The sequence below is a fragment of the Mustela erminea genome, chromosome 17 (genome assembly GCF_009829155.1).
Source record: "Mustela erminea isolate mMusErm1 chromosome 17, mMusErm1.Pri, whole genome shotgun sequence".
Taxonomy (NCBI): Eukaryota; Metazoa; Chordata; class Mammalia; order Carnivora; family Mustelidae; genus Mustela; species Mustela erminea.
In genome coordinates, this window is record NC_045630.1 from 8,440,948 (window position 1) to 8,462,760 (window position 21,813).

Genomic DNA, 21,813 nt, shown 5'->3' on the forward strand with positions numbered 1-21,813 from the left:
TAAAAATGCAAAATGCTTTCACAGTTTTCTACGCTAATTCTTTATTTTTAAAGCTTTTTCTCATTACCTAAAATGTAATTTTAAGTACCTTTATAGTATTTTAAGAATTTGATTTTTGGGGGGCGCCTGGGTGGCTCCGTGGGTTAGGCCTCTGCCTTCAGCTCGGGTCATGATCCCAGAGTCCTGGGATCGAGTCCCGCATCGAGCTCTCTGCTCTGCGGTGAGCCTGCTTCCGCCTCTCTCTCTCTGCCTGCCTCTCTGCCTACTTGTGATCTCTGTTAGATAAATAAAACAAAACAAAACAAAAAGAATTTGATTTCTTTTTTGTTTTGTTTTTTTCCTTAAGGCTTTATTTTATTTATTTGTGAGAGAAAGTGAACGAGTGCACAAGCAGTGGGAGGTCCTGATGTGGGACTTGATCCCGGTCCCTAGGATCAGGGCCTGAGCCCAGGGCAGACACTTAACCAACAGATCCATGCAGGTGTCCCAAGGATTTGAAGTTCTGATTTGAAAGGCAGAGTCAAAGCTACTTTCTTTTATTTTTATTTTTTAAAGATTTATTTATTTGAGAGGTTGGGGAGCAGAGGGAGAGAGAGAGTGAGCATCTCAGAGCTGAACAAGGGGCTCAATCTTACTACCCCGAGATCACCACCTGACCTGAAACCAAGATTTGGGGGCTTAAACAAAGGCACCACCAGGGTCCCTGTGCTTGCTTTCTTTTAAAAGTGCAATTCTTACTTCTCCTTGACTCATGACCTTAAGCAGCTGTGGAAGGAGGGAACCCCCTGGCAGACTTCACACTCCCCTCTTACTCTGCCCTTCCTTACACTTCTCAGACGTATTCACTCTTTTTATCTCTTGCTTTGGATCGTTTGTGCCCTCACTGTAAGAAATTAGAGAGAAATAGTGATTTTCCTTCAAAGTAAGGCTTCATTGGTCCTCCCCCGCCCCACTGCCCCACTGGTCTGCGATATTATTGCTTCACAGCAGACGATCTGAAAGATTCCAGTGTGGGGAAAACAGGTACGCTGGGAATCACAGAGTTGAATGGAGAGGTGGAAGTGACTGGGGAGGTCTCCCATAGGACGGTTAGGTACTCATTCTCTTCACAGCGAGTGTAGGCAGCTAGCATTAAGGATTGACTGAGAACTACATTGGGAACTGGGGAGATAGCAAATACCCCTCCTCTCATTTAAATCCACCACATCATTGTACAGAGGCCACGAGGTATAGAATAAACTAGCGTGTAGCCAAGAAAGGGTCAGAAAAACCAGTGTAACAGGGAATCCAGGCTGTCCTAAGTTCTGTGCCCTGAATGTAGGAATATGATCATAGAAAGGAGAGAACCTGTTAGAAAAGCAGTGTCCCTCTCTGCCTGCCTCTCCATCTACTTGTGATTTCTCTCTGTAAAATAAATAAATAAAATCTTTAAAAAAAAAAAAAAAAAAAGAAAAGCAGTGTCCCATTGTTAATTACAGAATTGTGTCTAGCTTATTGCTGCAGTGTTAGCTGTAGGTACCTTTGTGTCAACAACGCTCTCTATGTGACTCACCTATTTACCTAGTTCCTGACCACCTTTGGCTGCTGGGGGGAGGGTAAAGGAAACAAACACAGACTGTGACAAGTATAACGTCATTATTTCCCACATCCAGTTTTTATGCTCGTTCCTCTTTTGCTTTCAACATCATGTTCTGGGCTCTAGATTGAATTTCCCTAAGAGTATAGTGGACTCAGTGGAGGCTATGGAACTAGAAGTCAGGCCACTAAAATCCGACCGTAGCTTTACTGATAAACATCGGTGTCACCGGGGCGCCTGGGTGGCTCAGTGGTTTAAGCCTCTGCCTTCAGCTCAGGTCATGATCTCAGGGTCCTGGGATCGAGCCCCACATCGGGCTCTCTGCTCAGCAGGGAGCCTGCTTCCCCCTCTCTCTCTGCCTGCCTCTCTGCCTACTTGTGATCTCTGTCTATCAAATAAATAAATAAATCTTTAAAAAAAGAATCGGTGTCACCTTAGGCAAGTCAGTAAACTCTTCTTAGATTCTTGTTCCCTTGTCTGTAAAAGGAAGAGTTTAGAGGAGGTGACAGAATTACTGCCTTAGGACCCAAGCAGGTGACAAAATCTGTGATAGAGTCTGTGGAAGACACTAGGGAGTGGTGAGGCTTATGGCCAAACTGGGCGGTTTATGCTTTCTTTAAAAACATTCCAATTTCTGGGGGCACCTGAATGGCTCAGTGACTTAAGTGTCCAACTCTTGGTTTTGGCTCAGGTAATGATTTTAGGGGCATGGGATCAAGCCCTGTGTTGGGCTCCGTGCTCAGTGCAGAGTCTGCTTGAGATCCTCTCTCTCCCTGTGCCCTCCCCACCACTCACACATGCATTCTCTCTCTCTCTCAAATAAATAAAATAAATCTTAAAAATAAAAACCTTCCAGTTTCTTTATTTTTCTTCACCCTTCCTCCCACATTTGGTTAGAAAAATACACCTGAGAACCTGGTTCCCCTTGCAGGGCTTTCTCTCAGACTCCTGCATCACTAATATCCCCTCCACCAACACCGACTAGACCATGTGAATGATGATAGTTATGTTTCTATCTTATAAAAATGAGAGGAAGGAGTAGAACTAGGTCCATAGAAAGTGAGAGCTTGAATATGGGGGGAAAATATGTATATATATATAAAATTTGAGGGTTGATCGTTTCTTTATAAATTGACCTAGTTTGAGAAAACCAAAGATAATGTTGATAAATTTTACTTATATATGATGGACATATCTCCCCAGATCTTACCCAGTGCTGTTTTTTACCCCCTGGCGGGGAAAGGCTCCCATCTCTAGGAGGCCTGTGTTGCTTGCCAATACTTTGGTCACTGAGTCAGCCAGCAGTGATGTCATCTGGACCTTTCATAAACTTAAGAAAACATGTGTGTAATTTAACTAAAGTCCTTTTTCTCAATTTTACTCATCAAACTTGTATTTCTTCTTTTTGTTTTTGCTTTTCTTGAGTATTTCATGAATGTTTATCTCTTCTTTGCCATGTGCACTACCTATGCATAAACATACGTTCGCAAGCACACACACACACTCCACAGCTAGTGTGTGTTTGGTTATTTGTTTTGCTATCAGCCTCGTTGTGACCAAGACAGGCAACAATGTAATAAAGCCCCTGGAAGCATTCATTATGAAATGAGAAAATTATTTTGGCAATTCGGTGCAAATTGAAACAGCTCTCTCTTCTCAAAATTAAAGAAACGGAATGTTTTGGCTATTAATAAATAAGGATCAGTAATGCAAATGAAATTTGTAAACACCTGAGTTTATCTTTTTGCTGATAAAATTTAGATAACACACATTCTTTTTGTTTGTTTGTTTTGTCTGCTTAATGGCTTTTCTTAGTAGTTTTAGCTGTTATGACCATTTTTTTTAAACCAGAATCACAAAAGTTAGTAAATTCCCATTTTTCGCTCTCCACTACTGATGAGGTAAAATAGGCAAGGGCCTGGACTTAGCAGCCGGAAAAGAAAAGGCAGTAAAAACTTATTTTATAAATAAATAGTCATCCTTGGAATAATTTAGAACCAAAACAATGGTTCAGTGTTAAGAAATTGTAAGGGCATTTTCACATGTTCTTGGGCAGAAAAGGGGATTAAGTTAATTCCAAGTTATTGAGATCCTGAGAATAATTATATTTTCTCCTGAGATGTTTACAGACATAAACTCTGATCACTTCCCCAGTGTGTGCTAAGGTTTTCCATCTTTTCACTTAGTAATACTCCTCACACGGTCCAAAGGTAGAGAGAGTAGCTTGAAATGGGCTCGTACACTAGGCCAAAGCAATCTTGATGGGCAGGGGTGGGGGGGTGGGGGGGGATGGGAATGTTCTTCATCAAGACCCACCAGAATATGTACAGGCGCAGTCACCTACGGTGTCCCTGAAAGATGGCTTTGAAGTGTAACTGTTGTTTCCTGTGGTAGGCCTTGAAACAATATGAAGCTAAATGTGGATTTCAAGTTCTTGATTACAGCAGGTGTAACACTTCTCCTAACACCTGGATCAGAAGTGCCCCGTCATGGCGGTGATGGTTGTGGCTTGTGTGCTGTGGCTGATTAGCTCACTGTCCTGCCTGCTTTTCAATAAGAGGTGGCTGTAGTGACGATGTAGTAATGTAACAAGTCTCCTCAATTCTGAACATTGTTGATAATGCTCCTCGAACATCAGGGAGCATGTACCCCTTCAAATCTGTATTTTTGTATCCTCTGGGTAAATAAAAAAACATTTTTTTTGTATCCTCTGGGTGCAGTTGCCATAAATAAAGGTAGAGAACAAACTGAGGGTGGATAGTGGGAGGTGGGGTGGGGAAAGGGCACTTGTCATGATGAGCACTGGGTCGTCACGACTGCCGCTGGTTGGGGGCGGTGGTTTCTACTGGCATCTAGTGGGTAGGGGCCAGGGAGGCCATTAAACATGCCCAACACAGCTCCTTACAATAAAGAACAACCAGGTACAAATGTCAGTAGTGCTCGGTTGAGAAACTGTGATCTAGAAGTAGCAAGGCCTTGCTCATTGTCTTTGTTCTACAAGAATCATGCTCGAGAATAATTACAGTTAAGAATACTGATTGTCCTGGCTGGTGATTTTACCTTCGTTCTGCCAGTCTGGCTAGGATTACTTACCAGTGGAAAGTGACAGGTGCATACATCCTCCCAGTTGGGGCTGGAAACATACCTGGTGTATCCTTCATAATGTATAGAGCTGATCTCCTTGATTTGCCAACATCCACACGTCCTTAATGGCCTTCCAGCCACTGCTTTCTTCAGATGCTGACATTCTTGTTCAGATCACCTTTCACTCCTGGCGCCAACGCCTTTTTTTGGCTATTAGAGTCTTTTCTTTTATGATAGAATTTTCTTTTAGACGTTTCATTTTTCTGTGTGTTACTTTTAATCCCTTTCACTGCTGTAATTGTCATTTCCAAGGCTGGCTTTGTCTGACTTTGGATTAGGCTGTTTTTATCTTGGTTGTGCTAGCTGTCAGTTCCCTAGTAAAGGGCGACAACAATCTTCTGACTAGCTGAAGCCCAGTCAAGTGTGGACAGACACATGTATCTCTTATCTCACTGTGGTTTCATTTTTCTGCTTGTTTGCTCTGGTCTCAGCTTGTTTTAAGAACCGGGGTGCATCTCGAGTCTCAGCTTAGGGAGGTCTGATTCATTGCTTGGTTTCTCAGAGACAGCTGGACGCTGCCCGGGGAGTGGTTCCCCCACCCAGTCACTGGGGTAATTCCTGTTCACATCTCCCTGTGCAGATGGAGAACGGAGACATGAATAATTCACAGTCCATATATAAGGGATGAGCCTTACTAAACTGGGATGTTATTTGCCTTTTGTTCAAAAACATCTTGGTTAAAGGAGGCCTTATGGTGACATGAGGGAGAAAATGGGTGGGTGGGATTGGACCATGAGAATGGTTGAGACAGACTGAAATGGACCAACAGTCAGCAGCTCGCTCACTTGTGATGCTCTTTGTACTGTTGATGTATGAATAGTGGACCTCCAGAAATACTACTTACTTCCTTTTTTTTTTTTTTTAAAGATTTTATTTATTTATTTGACAGAGAGAGAAATCACAAGTAGAGAGGCAGGCAGAGGGGGAGGGAGAAGCAGGCTCCCTGCTGAGCAGAGAGCCTGATGCGGGGCTTGATCCTAGGACCCTGAGATCTTGTCCTGAGCTGAAGGCAAAGGTTCAACCCACTGAGCCACCCTGGTGCCCCACTACTTACTTACTTTTATGTTCATGTGTTGCTTTAGGACTCAGAGGTCATATTTGGGTTTGTATTGATAATTAAGTTTATTTTCAGGCTATGGTTGGTGCTGGGGAGAAGAAATCAGGGAGCATTATGAAATACTCGTACTGTCCTCTCTGGAGAGAAGGGGAATGAGTATTCTTTTCATCTCTTGGTTATGGACGGAAAAAGTTTGCCCACACACAATGGGATAGGAAATGGTAACTAGAACCCCTCCTGTCTAATCCAGTTTATAGCAGATATCGGCACGTGGGGTTTAGTGTTTTCTGTAAGGACTGTAGGACTTTGAATTGCAGTGGTTCCAGCTGAAGAGCAATAGGGTTTCATCTGTTTTGAACCATCTAAGCATTATTATTCCTCGGGATTAATTCTGTCTGTTACAGCATGTAACTAGGTTGCTATGTATATACCTGAAGAGCATTTGGAATATTTTGAAATAAACTATTGAAATGACTTAAAAATATCACCTCCCTTTTTAGTTGTAGTTTTAGGACACGGTTTCTGCAAATTCCTTCTCTTCCTCTCTGATCCTAGTAACTGAAGTCAGTGATTGCAAAAAACCCCCCTATCTTGGTTATAACTTTTCCTCGGGATAGTTGTTGATTTCAGTATCTCACCATTTCATATAATAACTGTTTTCATAGTGTAATTTTAACACATAGTCTTTGACTGTCATAAATTCTTAAAAGAGTAAAGAAGGATATTGGAAAAGGGGTTAAGTGAGCTCAAAACTCGCCAACTTTGTAATCTCATAAAAGATCTCTGTGTATAGAGATTTTTCAACTGTGAATTTTTTCCGGATTTCCTTTCTTTTTCCTAATATAGCTTTTTAGCTTTTAGTCAAATTAGGTATAAATAAATAATTATCCTTTATCTTAGAAAAAGTCATTTCATAGCTCCACAGGGCACACTTTTAATGTTAGTCAGTCCCTCTGTTTCCTTTCTAATGGATGTAATAAAGGTAAGTGCTTTATTCATAGATTTACGCATGTGAGTCTACAGCTCTGGGAACTAAATTGCTTACCATGTAACACTTTGATTTTCCTTTTCCATTAATAAATCTCTTTAGAAAATACTAAGTTGTTGGAAAACTACTACTTCTTATTTTTCTAAAACCAGAAATGTGTCTTATCTGTGTTTTTCTTAAACTCATGATGAGTAAAAAAAACAAAACAAAAACCCCAAACCACCCCAAAAAGCAAAACTCATGATGAGTAAGAGGAGGCCAGGCTTGATTAGTATTCAGCACCAAAGACCTGTCAGGTCAGTTCTGTGTGAAAATAGGATTGGTGTGTGGAGAGAAATGTAGTGATAAATTCACTGAGTCTCTTGTGTAGTTAGTAATAAAATTTCATTGTCGAACCCCTGACCTGAAAGGCTTATTTTCTTTAGTTTAATTAAGAAATAAAATGAGTTACTCTAAGTGAAGAACCTATGTCAGATATTTTATAACACAGAGTAGTGTGTGTGTGTGTGTGTGTGTATTTTTAAACTGAGTTACAGTTACTTTTTTTGTTCTAAACTTTGAAATTAATGAGCTTGGGTAAAGTAAAATCTGTTTCTCAAGGTCCTGTAGATTATATGTTTGTAAATATATTTTCGCCCATGACTGGTAATGAAAAGATAGTTGTTTTATAGCTCTCTTAGGGTTTCCATGTAGGTAGCAAAGATGAGGAGCTTTTCTCCTGAGGACACAAGAAGAAGTAGACCTAAATTGTCAAAGAAGAACAAGAATGTTACTGGCCATCATCGTTAAGAGCTGTTCCTTCTTAGGGACCTTCTCAGGGAGAGTAACATCTCCTTCCCTCAAAGATCTTAATTAAGGATTGTTTCAATGGAGTCCATTTGTAATAGGAGATAGGACACCTGAGTGGCTCAGTTGCTTAAGTATCTGCCTTCAGTTCAGGTCATGATCTCAGGGTCCTGGGATCTAGCCCCGTGGGGATGGGGATCTCCCCACCCCACCCCATTCGTGTGTGTGGCGCGCCATGTGCACCTGCTTTCTCACTCTCTCCAATATATAAATAAAACCTTTAAAAGAAAAGAAATAAGGACACCTGGGTGGCTCAGTCGGTTGTCTGCCTTCAGCTCAGATTGTGATCCCAGGGTTCTGGATCTAGCCCTGTGTGGAGCTCCCTGCCAAGCGGGGAGTCTGCTTCTTCCTCTGCCCCTGTCTGTCTCTCTCTCCCTCTCACAAATATATAAAATCTTTTAAAAAAATAAATAGATAGGGGCGCCTGGGTGGCTCAGTGGGTTAAAGCCTCTGCCTTCAGCTCGGGTCATGATCTCGGGGTCCTGGGATCGAGCCCCGCGTTGGGCTCTCTGCTCCACGGGGAGCCTGATTCCTCCCCCCTCTCTCTCTCTGCCTGCCTCTCTGCCTACTTGTGATTTCTCTCTGCCAAATAAATAAAATTAAAAAAAAAAAAGATAATAGATGTAGGTGAATTTGCATGGGAATTCATCATTTTCCGACCATACATTTTTATCTTAAATATGTGTAGATGCTTGGTAAATTAATGAGTGGATTAAAAAATAACTTTCAAATACAGTTGTCAAAATTTGAACAGGGTGGCTGAAATCTGGGTTCCAGCTCTAATGTGAAAGGAACAGTTTTTGTTGTAGTTAATGTTTTCTAAATTGGAACCAGTGAATTCAATCCTAAGAGATGAGCAGAAGCAACAAGTTTAAATGGAAAAAATAAATGGATCTTAATTAATGAAATTACCAGTAGATTGCCTGGTTCTCTGGTTGTTAGACATGTGAAAATATCCGTAACGTAGCATAGATTCTCCTAATGCCATCACTGGTGTCATTAGTATAATTCTATTTTTAATATAAGACTTGGATCCTTGGCTGAAAACATTTTTGGGTATTTCACTGGATCATTACTTCAGGTCTGTGTTGCTGCATAACCACTGTAAAGCCTGGTATCTGACAGCAACAGCTAAAGGCATTTGGGTTGACTGGACACAGCTGGACAGTTCTTCCTGTCTCTTTCATACCATTGCAATGAGATGGCCTCGGGCACTGGAGTCATCTGGAGGCTCCCCTGGCTGTCAGTCGGGCTGGGCTTCTGTCCTTCCCCATGTGGTCTCAGGGCCTCTCCTTGCCACATGGCCTGGCCACAATCTCTCCAGCAGGGTAGGCAAGCTTCCCACTGAGTGGCTTAGGAATCATAAAAACAAGCATTCCAGCAGGGAGGAAGCAGAAGCTACCAGACATTTAAAAAATGAAATCTGGGGGCGCCTGGGTGGCTCAGTCAGTTAAGGTCTCTATTCTTGGTTCCTCAGGTTGTGATCTCAGGGTCATGGGATTGAGCCCCGAGTGGGCTCCACAGTCATTGGGAAGTCTGCTGGTCCTGTCCCTCTCCCACAATACCCCCCCAACATGTGCACTGTGGGCGCTTACTAGCACATGCCTGCTCTCTGTCTCTCTTAAATAAATAAATCTTAAAGAAAAAAAAAAAAAAAAAAAAAAGCAGCCTGGTCTGGCATGGTGTAACTTTTGCATTCTGTTGGTGAGTACAAGTTACCAACTTAGTTTCAACTTGGGAGGGGACAAGGGTAGAGTCCTGGTTTGGAGGGGGGCACTATTTGGAGAGATGAACTACTATAGTATAATATACCCTAAGAAACTTCGTTTTAGGCTGTGGGGTTAAGTGTGTGCTAGTGAGTTGGAGCTTTGGTCCTGGAGGTGGTGAGGTCCACTGACCAAGAGCCACTATAGATGTGTAGTCAGCCCGCAGGACACTGGAGGGACTAACACTACAGAGGAGGGCACTGTAAGCATTTCATTGAGCTCTTCTGGTCTTTATCAAAACTAGTCCGGAGAGTCTGGCTGTCTCTCTGTTGAGGAGGGACCTCTGGCTCACAGGCGCAAGTAGGCTTCCCTGGGCGTGACCTTGATGTGGTGGAGTCCGTCTGGCTAGTTCTGCCCACCACCCTGGTCTCTCAGGGAGGGAAGAGGAGCCCTTTCTGGGGTGGGGTCGGTGTTCGGAGGGTGGAGTGGGGGGCATCTAACCCATTCTGTCCTCCTCGGAAGTAGAGCTGTGTGTGCTGAGTGTCCGCCACGGACGAGTCAGGGGCCTTAAGGGGTCATCACGCCTCACCTCTGACCATGAACTTCATCTCTCTCTTCCTCAGCACTGTCCTCAGCAAAGCCAGAAACACCTCTCTGCTTTTTCCCTAAAGTCTGAGACACGATGACCTCTCCTTTCCAAACTGGCTTTTGGAGTAAGTGTACATGTGGCCGCCCAGACGTCCCCGGCGCTGATTTGCATCATGTTGTCATTGCAGAGCGTGCGAATAGAAGCATTCACCAGCTACAGAGCGCCCTAAGAGAAGGCGACGGTGGTGTTGGAGAAGGCGCACCAGACGCCCCGTGTGGCACCGGCGTGGAAAGTGAGGACCCTGGGGCAGCCTGGCAGGAGCTGCAGTACAGCCATGCCGGTGGGTGTGAACGGATGGCAGTCCTGGTCTCAGTGGCGCAGGGTGACTATTTTAAGCTCCTCCATAGAGTAAGGACTCCAGGCCATCTTCCACTCTGCAGGTGTGATTTTCTTCCTGAAACACAAATTAGCTGGTGCAATTCCCTTGCTGAATATTTTCCCTTTGACTTCATGGTACCTGTAGGCTGCAGTCCACAATCCTTCAAATGTCATAGCAGTGTTTTCTTAAGGTGGCTCCAAGCTACCTCTGCATGTTCATATTTCTGCCCTGCTCCCCACAATCCATGTTGCAAGCCACGTTCTAGCCACAGCAGCCCACTGGCCCTGCTTCCGCCATCCCTTCGAAATGGGATTTTTCTCAACCTTCCTGCTTCTTAATCTTCAGCTCATCCTTTGCAGAGTTAACTCCTCTGTAAAAGCAGCCACGATTAGGTGCTTCCTCTTCTAGCACTGCGTATAGCTACAGGTCTACATGGGAACTTATTACCCAGTTTTTTAATCTGCCAGTGGCTCGCTCTTGCTCAGTGAACTCAGCTTTTCAGTGGTAGCGATTTTCTCATGTTTGCCTTTGGATCTCCCATCCATTACACAGTTGTTGATGCATAAAACATGTTTACACTATGTTTGTTAGATGGATAGAAGTGTGGATGGGTGGCGATAAGCCCTGGGTCCGAGGGAAGGCTAATGAAACCCATCGTGTTCTCTCCACAGTCAATCAGCTCAAAGCTCTGTTGCGCCAACAGGCAGCTAAGGAAAGTGAGGTGTCTCCATCGAGAAGGCGAAATGCGTCCCCTCTGGTGGGTACCCACATTTGCTACCTGACAAGAGCATTGTCTTCCTATTTTTTTTTTTAAGATTTTACTTATTTATTTACTTAGAGGGAAAAAAGCTTGAATGGGGGGAAGGAGAAAGGGAGAAAGAGAGAATCTCAAGCAGACCCCACGCTCAGCAGAGCCTGACAAGGGACCTGATCTCACAACCCTGAGATCATGACCTGAGTCAAAATCAAGAGACGCTTAACCGACTGAGCCACCCAGGTGCCCCTCTAAGTATGTTTTAACTCTATAGTATTGTTTTAGTAGAATACTGGGCAGGACATTCTGATAGCATAAAGCATTGAAAGAAATGATCTCCTTGGGGCGCCTGGGTGGCTCAGTGGGTTAAAGCCTCTGCCTTCGGCTCAGGTCATGATCTCAGGGTCTTGGGATTGAGCCCCACATTGGGCCCTCTGATCGGTGGGGAGCCTGCTTCCCTCTCTCTCTCTCTCTCTGCCTGCCTCTCTGCCTTCTTGTGACATCTGTCAAATAAATAAAATCTTTAAAAAAAAAAAAAAGAAAAGAAATGATCTCCTCTCTGATTATTTTGGCTGAAGAATAGAGACTTCCATGGCAGAGGGAATCCTGAATTTTAAATTTATTGTTCGCTTGAAAAGTATAAGTGAGGGAAAATTCTTGACAATTTACTTTGCAATTTTGTTAACAAAAAAAAAAGGAAGAGTCTATGGAAAAGAGTAGCTGTTTCTTTTTTATGGAGTCATAGCAATATCCTATCATTTTTAGAATTTACTTAATTATATTGCTAGCTGTCCTTTGTAATATATATTTTGAGTGTCAAAGCCAAAGTATATAATCTTATTCTGCGTGTTAAAATACATGGTTATAAAATTGCACAATGTGAGAAGCTATAGTGTATTTTTTTCTGAAGATGTTTTTTATTGCTATTGTTTCAACAGAATGAATTAATTATTCCTGATTGTAGCAATGTGGTATGCTAACGCCTGATACAGATGTGAGGGAGAGATAGGTATGAGGGAAGGATTTGGCCGGGTTTAAATGGCCGAAATAAAGGTCTATCTGGGCCTATTACTTTCTAGAAAGATATTATGTCTCACAGCGTTTCTGTAATAATAAGAGTGTATACTTAAAATTCTTTAGAAACCTATGCAATCTGACACAAATCTAATATGTCAAAGTAGCAATAACTACCTTGCATTTTCAATGTAACGTGTTAAGCATTTTCAGCGTAATGCATTGAAATGTGTGCGACAGTTGGAAAACAAGGCTGCTTTGTAGAAACCATGGAGACATAACACTTTACTCACAGCTGAAATGTCATAACCGTACCCCCATATTAACACTTCACTCCAGCCTGACACATACGTTCGTGCTTAATTCCCACTTTGGAGACATGTACTACATACCCATATTCAACATTTATGGCTATCAACTATAATTTTAATGCAACATTAATGCAAATTTAATGCAACAATGCATTCAGTGAATGCATTCCTGGTGAGACCTGGCTTCTAGAATGCTCTTAAGCATACAGTGGGTAGAGTACTTGGAAGTCTAGTAGACGAAGTTCAGCATTCAGCATCTGCTGAATGCTCAGGCACAGTCATTATCATTTTAAAGTTACAGCCCAGCAGCGGTCATCTGGAGCTGGTTGAATCTGGGTAGGAGGAGGAGGCTTATCAAGAGCATCACTGGTTCCGTAAATACCTTACAAATCCCCAGATCCGTTTATATGGAGCTGTGTGGAAGGATGCGCGTTAGACTCTGAATGTGTATAGCCCACCTGGAATGATTACAAGCCGTAATGACAATAAGCATGTCTGACACTTTCTTCTTCTTTTTTAAAAAATTTTATTTATTCGAGAGAGAGAGAGTGCTAGCGTGTGAGCCGGGGTAGGTGCTGAGGGGGACGGAGAGGGACAGGGGAAAGAATCTGAAGCAAGCTCGTGTTCAGCGTAGAACCCAACTTGGGGCTCGATCTCACAACCCTGATATCATGACCTGAGCCGAAATCAAGAGTCAGACGCCTGGCTGACTGAGCCACCCAGGCAGCACTTGTGTGCACTTCCATAACCACATGACCTAGAGGCTCTATTGACAGTGCAACAGAGGCGCTTTGAGATGGAAAATATAACCACATATTATTACTTATGATTTTGAAATGTGGCTGTCCAGATTCTAATAAACCCTTCAAAGTATATTCAGGTGATTTCATTTTCCATTCAGTGTTAGCTTGGGTCTTTTTTATTTTTTACACCCACAGTCATATTTGATTCTTACTTGTCTATGTTCTGGGCCCATTTCTATTAACATTAAATTATTACCATTAATTGCTTTCTATTCACCAGATAAAATCCATTTAATTAAAGTTACTTTGGTTTTTAAACTTCTTAAATATGCCAAAAAGCAAAACTCTACTTAATTATTCTGCCACAAGAACTGGTCCTTTGTTGTTAGGAATTTCTAACAGCCTGAGAAATAAGGATCAGGTGTCTCATCTTGAGGTTTCTCTGGGTTCGTTTCACTTGTTGACACTCACTCTCCCTTCCTGGTTTCCTCTTTCCCTTAAAAAATATCATGGAATGATAAATGATTTTAGAAACCCCGTTATCGTTTTAGGCAAAAGTAGAACATACATTAAAGTCAATGCAGGAGTACTGCAGAGGTACAGAGAATTAACACTTTTTCTGGGGTCTGTTTGCTGGACCCCTGGTCCAGGGTAGCTGTCAATTTCTTGAGGCTCTTGCCTGTGCACCCTGTCTGGAGCTCTGTATTCCAGACCATCATAGTCTTAAATTGCCTTGAGTATTAGGGTCAAAAAATAAAAAACCATGCTTTGCTAATGCCCTCCTCTGTAGACTGAATTTTACCTGGTAGACACACCTGGCAGCGAACCCTTGTCTAAAGAAACCCTTCAGCAGGCCACTGGTCTGCCATTTTGGCTTGTAGTGCTCTCGCATGGCGGTTTCTTGAAGAGAGTGATCCATTTATCCCCCCATTCCTGAATGGGGTGTCCCATTTCCAGATGGCTCCGATAGGCAGTTCACTCCAAGCCAATGAGACTACACCAGCATTTTTCCATTTGCCACAAAGTTTTTATGACCACTCTCACTTTCCATCTTTAAAAAAAAACGATATTCACACCTGAATCTCATCTATATTATCTATCTGTGGAATTTATAGGCTAGAGACATAAATACTACTGGCCACAATATGATCTACCCTATGTTTTTGTGACATCAGTACTAAATTGAGTATAGACATGGTATGGTGGTATTACATTATTCTTGGCTAAATCCAAACACGCTTAATTTTGGGGGGGGGTGTTTTTGTTTTGGGGTTTGTTCTTTTTTTGCCTTAGAGGTCATCAGAGTCGGAGGAAGCCAATATGCCTACTGTATACAATCTCGTTCCCATCGTCAATGACCAGTCTCAATACATTCATCATTTAGAGGCAGAAGTCAAGTTCTGCAAGGTAAGTTTCTCATTAAAAATTTAACTGTAACTAAGTTAAAGTTTCTATTAATGATACTTTATATGAAAATGTGCTATTACTAGTCTTCACATGTATTGCGATACATTGACAGTTGCATGTTCACATGTTTGAAAAGACTGATAAGTTACAGGGGCTTCTCAGGCTGGGGAATGGTACTACTGACCTTGCCATTTCTGATGGCTTCATTTCCCAGTAGCCCATAACTGTGTCTCATGTTTTGATAATGTGCTCTCATGTTTTAGAGATTTTGCTTTCCACCCTACATTCTTTTTTTTTTTTAAAGATTTTATTTATTTGACAGAGAGAGAGAGATCACAAGTAGGCAGAGAGGCAGGCAGAGAGAGAGGGGAGGAAGCAGGCTCCCTGTGGAGCAAAGAGTCTGATGCGGGACTCGATCCCAGAACCCTGGGATCTTGACCTGAGCCGAAGGCAGAGGCTTTAACCCACTGAGCCACCCAGGCGCCCCCACCCTACATTCTTTAGCCTAGTTGATGGGAAATGCATTAGAACGGTAATACCAGTCACTCTCCTGCACTCAGGGATTCTAAACTGCTGACTAAATCTACTCCGTTGTCTGCATGAAGGTTCTTCCCTTAGCCTGGAATGAGAATGGCCCGGGGGTGCTAATAACAATGTTGAAGAAACCAGTGGTGTCTGCTGTGACTTGTAACACCAGATGCTTATAACCTACAACTGTACGCAGTCCAGTAATGCCGTTAATGCCTTTATTGTCATTAATGCCATTGGAGCCTTTATGCCTTTCCAAACTTTATGCCTTTCCCTCCTTTTTAAATTCAGTATCAATATATCATGTTTTTTACATTTTGGTTCCTCTTCTAAGGTGCAAGACTCGGAAACCTTTAGACATTTCATGGTTTTGACGTTTCCAAGAAGTTCTCCATCTTAGCATGTGGCTTTGTCTTAGTTCTTGGAGGATACAATTGTTATTGCCAAGGATTCTTGGATTACCGAAATGGCTGAAATAATATCCTCGGATTGATTCCCTTAAAAAGCTCCTATAAATCCTTAAGATTCTATGGGTAGGGGTCCCTGGGGGGCTCAGTGGGTTAAAGCCTCTGCCTTCAGCTCAGGTCATGATCTCAGGGTCCTGGGATCGAGTCCCACGTTGGGCTCTCTGCTCGGCAGTGACCTGCTTCCTCCTCTCTCTCTCTCTCTGCCTGACTCTCTGCCTACTTGTGATCCCTGTCTGTCAAATAAATAAATAAAATCTTAAAAAAAAAAAAAAGATGCTATGGGTAAAACTTAGAAGACCTTGCACGGGAGTTTTATCTCTACTCTCAGAGTTTTTGGCTATGACTTATAATTAAATTAACATAAAACAGATTAATAGGATAAAAATAGGCGCATTTATTTGGTTATTTTATTACTGAAATATAATTGATAATATATTACTTTTAGGTGTACAATATGCTGATTGAGCAATTTGATATATTACTCAGTGCTCATCACAATAAGTGTAGTTACTACCTATCAGAATATGATGTTATTACAATATTATTGACTACATTCCCTGTGCTGTACTTTTCATCTCTGTGATTTGTTTTATAGCAAAGTTTGTACTCTTGATTCCCTTTATCTATTTCACGCATCTCAGCAACCACCCCTCAGCAACCACCAGTTCTCTGTATTTAAGAGTCTGTTTGTTCCTTTATTTTGTTTTTTAGATTCCACATATAAGTGAAATCATATGGTATTTGTCTTCCTCTGTGTGATTTATTTCAGTTAGCATGACATGCTCTAGGTCCACCCATGTTGTCACAAATGCAAGATGTCATTCTTTTTTTTTTTTTTTTTTAAATTTATTTGAGAGACAGAGATCACAAGTAGACGGAGAGGCGGAGATATATGGGAGGCTAAAGGGGGGATGAGTTATTTTAGTGAGGTCTGTTTGTACAGATTCCTCTCAGCCTCCACTCCCTATCTCTGGTGATAAGAATGTTTTCTTTCTTCTTCTATGCAGAGGGCAGCTTTCACATGGGAGTTTTATCTCCTGCTTCCAGGAAGAAACGGAAGGTCACTCTTTGTATCTGCTGTTTTTTAAGTGCTTTTAGCTCAAAATAATTCTTATTCCTAAGTGGCATGTTTTAGGGTAGCAGATTCTACCACAATATAGATTGTAATAAACTTACCATCTAGTCTTGGGACGCCTGGGTGGCTGGTTGGTTGAGTGACTGCCTTCAGCTCAGGTGATAATCCCGGGGTGCTGGGATTGATTCCCACATCGGGCTCCTCACTCAGCAGGGACCCTGCTTCTCCCTCTGCTTGCCACTCCCTCTGCATGTGCTCTCTCTCTGACAAATAAATAAGTAAAATCTTCTTAAAAAATAAACTTACCATCAAGTTGGGAAGAGAGTACTAATACCTATGAGCACCACAGCGACACCGTGGAGTAGAAGGTCGTCTTCCTTCTGTAGTATTAACCAAAATTGTAGTAAGAATAGAAAGGTACTAAAAGTTGGAGTTCTGGGGGATGTTTTTCTGGGAGAGGAAAATCTTAAAGGAGTTGGGTTGTTTAGATCAGCAGGAGGAGGATGAAGGAGTTCATACAGAAAACAGCCACACTGGGGCGCCTGGGTGGCTCAGTGGGTTAAGCCGCTGCCTTCGGCTCAGGTCATGATCCCAGGGTCCTGGGTCCGAGCCCCACATCGGGCTCTCTGCTCTGCGGGGAGCCTGCTTCCTCCTCTCTGCCTGCCTCTCTGCCTACTTGTGATCTCTGTCTGTCAAATAAATAAATAAAATCTTTAAAAAAAAAAAAGAAAAGAGCCACTCTGAAAGGACATATTCAGGATGAATACATTTTCTCTATGGGAGCCACAAGGCATCTATTCTAAATCCTGCAGGAGAGGATGTCTGTTAGAAATTATTAAGGGCTCCTGGGTGGCTCAGTGGTTAAGCATCTGCCTTCTGCTCAGCTCATGATCCCAGGGTCCTGGGATTAAGTTCTGTATCAAGCTCCTTGTTCAGTAGGGAGCCTGGTTCTCCCTCTCTTTCTGCTGCTCCCCCTCCTTATTCTCTCTCTCTCTCTCCTCTGTCAAATAAATAAAATCTTTAAAAAAAGAGAAATTATTAAAATGATGCTGAACTAGGAAAATGGAAGATTATAAGAACCTTGAAAGGTAGAGTATATGTTTGATACATTTTAACAGGGGAATAATGGAATAAAAATAACATTTAATGGCTTAGAAATAGCTTATTTTTTTTAAAGATTTTATTTATTTGTTTGACAGATCACAAGTAGGCAGAGAGGCAGGCAGAGAGAGAGAGAGGGGAGGAAGCAGGCTCCCTGCTGAGCAGAGATCCTGATGCAGGGCTCGATCCCAGGACCCTGGCATCATGACCTGAGCTGAAGGCAGACATTTAACCTCCAGAGCCACTGAGGCATCCCTCATTTAATTTAATTTAATTTAATTTAATTTCATGTAAACTCCATGCCACATGTGGGGTTTAAACTCACAACCTGGAGATCAAGAGTCACATGCTGTACCAACTGACCCAGCCAGGCACCCCTAAGTTTTTATTTTTATTCCAGTTCGTTAAAATCTGTGTGTTAGTTTCAGGTGTACAATATATTGACCCAACACTTCCATACATCTAGTGCTCATCAGAACAGGTGCCCTCTGCAATCCCCATCACCTTTTTCACCCATCCGCCCACCCCCTTCCCTTCTGGTGACCATCAGTTTGTTCTCTAGAGTTGAGTCGTGTCTTGGTTTTTTTCCCTTTGCTCATTTGTGGGAGATGCTCTTTTTTTCCCTTTGCTCATTTGTTTTGTTTCTTAAATTCTACGTATGCATGAACTCATACGGTACTTGTCTTTCTCTGCCGCACTTATTTCCCTTAACGTACTACTATGTAGTGCCATCTGTCTGTCTTTGCAAATGACAAGATTTCATTCTCTTATGGCTGAGTAATATTCCATTGTATATATATACACACCACTTCTTCTTCTTCTTTTTTTTTTTTTAAAGATTTTTATTTTTATTTATTTGACAGAGAGAGAGATCACAAGGAGGCAGAGAGGTAGGCAAAGGCAGAGGGGGAAGCAGGCTCTCCGCTGAGAGAGCCAATTCGGGGCTCGATCCCAGGACCCTGAGATCATGACCTGAGCTGAAGGCAGAGACTTTAACCCACTGAGCCACCCAGGTGCCCCAGTACCACTTCTTTACCCATTCATCAGTTGATGGACATCTGGGCTCTTTTCCATAATTTGGCTATTGTAGATAATGTTGGTATAAACATTGGAGTACATATATCCCTTTGAATTAGTATTTTTATATTCTTTGGGCAATACTTACTAGTGCAGTTGCTGGATGGTAGGGCAGTTCTATTTTTAACTTTTTGAGGAAGCTCCATTCTGTTTTCTAGAGTGGCTGCACCGGTCAGCATTCCCACCAACAGTGGGTTCCCTTTTCTCCACATCCTTGTCAAAACCTGCTGTACTTTGGGTTACTGATTTTAGCCATTCTGGCACTTATGAGGCGATAGCTCATTATAGTTTTGCATTGTAGATTTGATGTGTATTTCCCTGATGATCAGTGATGTTGAGCATCTTTTCATATGTCTGTTGGCCATCTGTTTGTGTTCTTTAGAAAAATGCCTATTTGTGTGTTCTGCCCTTTTTAAATTGGATTATTTGTTGTTGTTGTTGTTGTTGTTTTCTTAAAGATTTTTTTTATTTGAGAGAGAAAGAGCATGAATTCAGGGGAGGAAGAGGAGAGCTGAGCCAGGGGCCCAATCCAGGGCTCGATCCCAGAGCCCTGGGATCATGACCTGAGCCAAAGGCAGATGCTTAACCCACTGAGCCACCCAGGTGTCCCTGGATTATTTGTTTTTTGAGTATAGGACTTTTTTAAGTTCTTTATATATTTTGGATACTAATGCTTTATCAGATATGCCATTTGCAAATATCTTCTCCCATTCCATATTAGTTCTATTGATTGTTTCTCTCACTGTGCAGAAGCTTTTATTTTGATGTCATCCCAGTAGTTTATTTTTGCTTTTGTTTCTCTTGCCTCAAAAAACATATTAGATAGAACTTGCTACAGCTGATGTGAAGGAGGTTACTTCCTGTGTACTCCTCTAGGAATTTTATGGTTTCAGGCCTGACATTTAGTTAATCCTTTTGAATTTATTTTTGTGTTTGGTATAAGAAAGTGGTCCAGTTCCATTCTTTTGCATGTCGCTCTCCAGTTTTCCCAACACCATTTGCTGAGGAGACTGTCTTTTTCCCACTGTATCTTCTTTCCTGCCTTAAGATTAATTGACCATATACGTGTGGATTCATTTCTGGGTTTTCTGTTCTGTGTCTATTTTTGTGCTAGTATCATACCATTTTGAGCACTATGGCTTTGTAATATAACTTAAAGTCTGGAATTTTAATGCCTTTGGCTTGCTTTTCTTTTTCAAGGATGTTTTGGCTATTTGGGGTCTTTCATGGTTCCATACAAATTATAGGATTATTTGTTCTAGCTCTATGAAAAGTGCTGTTGGTATTTTGATAGGGATTGCATTAAATGTGTTGATTGCTTTGGATAGCATAGACATTTTAACAATATTCTTCTAATCCATGGGCATGAAATGTCTTTCCATTTCTTTGTGTCACCTTCAGTTTCTTTCATCAGTGTTTTATAGTTTTCAGAGTACTGGTTTTTCACCTCTTTCATTAGGTTTAGTCCTGGTATCTTACTGTTTTGGGTGCAATTGTAAATGGGATAGATTCATTAATTTCTCTTTCTGCTGCTTCATTATTGGTGTATAGAAATGTAACAGATTTCTGTATGTTGACTTTGTATCCTGTGACCTTACTGAATTCGTGTATGAGCTCTAGCAGTTTTTTGGTCAGATTTTCCATATGGAGAATCGTGTCATCTGCAAATAAAAAAATTTTGCTTCTTCCTTGCCAGTTGGGATGTTCTTTATTTCTTTTTATTGTCTGATTGCTGTGGCTAGGACTTCTAGTAGTGTGTTGCAGAAGTGGCAAAATTGGACATTCCTCTCTTGTTCTGGACCATAGAGGAAAAGGTCTCAGTCTTTCCCCATTGACGATATTAGCTGTGGGTTTTTGATATACGGACTTTATTATGTTGAGTCATAACCTACTTTGTTGAGTGTTTTTGTCATGAATGGATGTTGTACTTTATCAAATGCTTTTTCTGCATCTATTGAAATGATCATATGGTTCTTATCCTTTCTTGTATTAATGTGGTGTATCATGTCGACTGATTTGCAAATTTGAACCACCCTTGAAAACCTGGAATAAATCCCACTTTCTTGTGGTGAATGATTATTTAAATGTATTGTTGGATTCAGTTTGGAAGTATATTATTTTTTTTTTTTTAAGGTTTTATTTATTTATTTGACAGACAGAGATCACAAGTAGGCAGAGAGGCAGGCAGAGAGAGAGGGAGGAGGAAGCAGGCTCCCTGCTGAGCAGAGAGCCCGACGTGGGACTCGATCCCAGGACCCTGAGATCATGACCTGAGCCGAAGGCAGCGGCTTAACCCACTGAGCCACACAGGCGCCCCTTGGAAGTATATTATTGAGAATTTTTGCATCTGTGTTTATCAGGGATATTGGCCTATAGTTCTCTTTTCTGCTGGTGCCTTTATCTGGTTTTGGCATCAAGGTAATGCTGGCCTTATAGGGTGAATTTGGAAGTTTTCCTTCCTTTTCTATTTTTTGAGAATAGTTCATAGGTATTAACTCTTCTTTAAATGTTTGGTGGCGATATCTTATTAGTTTTTTAAAATTAATAGACTTTATTTTTTAGATTAGTTTTAGGTTTACAGAAACATTGAGTGGAAAGCACCTTGAGTTCTCATGTACTTCCCCTTCATACCTCCTCAGCAGTTCTTGCTGTTATTAACAGCGTGTATCAATGTGGCATGTTCATTTCAGTTGATGACCAATATTATTACATTATTATTTGCTAAATTCTACATTTACATTAGTGCTTACTCTTTGTAAATTCTGTAGCTTTTGAAAAATGTGTGATGTGTATCCATCATTACAGTGGCAAAGAGAATAGTTCCACTGCCATAGAGATCAGTCTGTGCTCCATTTCCTCATCTCCTTTCCTGGCCCTCCAAATCCCGGCAACCACTGATCTCTTGATTGTCTCCACAGTTTTGCTTTTTCAGATTGTCATGTAGTTGGAATCACATAATGTGTAGCCTTTTCAAACTGGCTTCGCTGACTTCGTAGTAGGCATTGAAGTTTCCTTCATTTCTTTTTATGGCTCAATAGCCTTTTTTTAATC

The 21,813-nt window shown here is 41.7% G+C and overlaps 1 protein-coding gene across 10 annotated transcripts in view; it reads left to right on the forward strand.

Moving 5' to 3' along the window:
- SDCCAG8 (SHH signaling and ciliogenesis regulator SDCCAG8) overlaps positions 1 to 21,813 on the forward strand; it is a 229,597-nt gene that overhangs the window by 3,266 nt on the left and 204,518 nt on the right. For 9 of the 10 annotated variants that reach the window (XM_032317272.1, XM_032317273.1, XM_032317277.1 and 6 more), the window contains exons 2-4: positions 10,094 to 10,246; positions 10,957 to 11,042; positions 14,401 to 14,514. In XM_032317272.1, coding sequence (XP_032173163.1) covers positions 10,094 to 10,246; positions 10,957 to 11,042; positions 14,401 to 14,514 — 353 coding nt within the window. The remainder of the gene's footprint in view (positions 1 to 10,093; positions 10,247 to 10,956; positions 11,043 to 14,400; positions 14,515 to 21,813) is intronic. The other variant, XM_032317274.1, reaches the window with a different exon arrangement.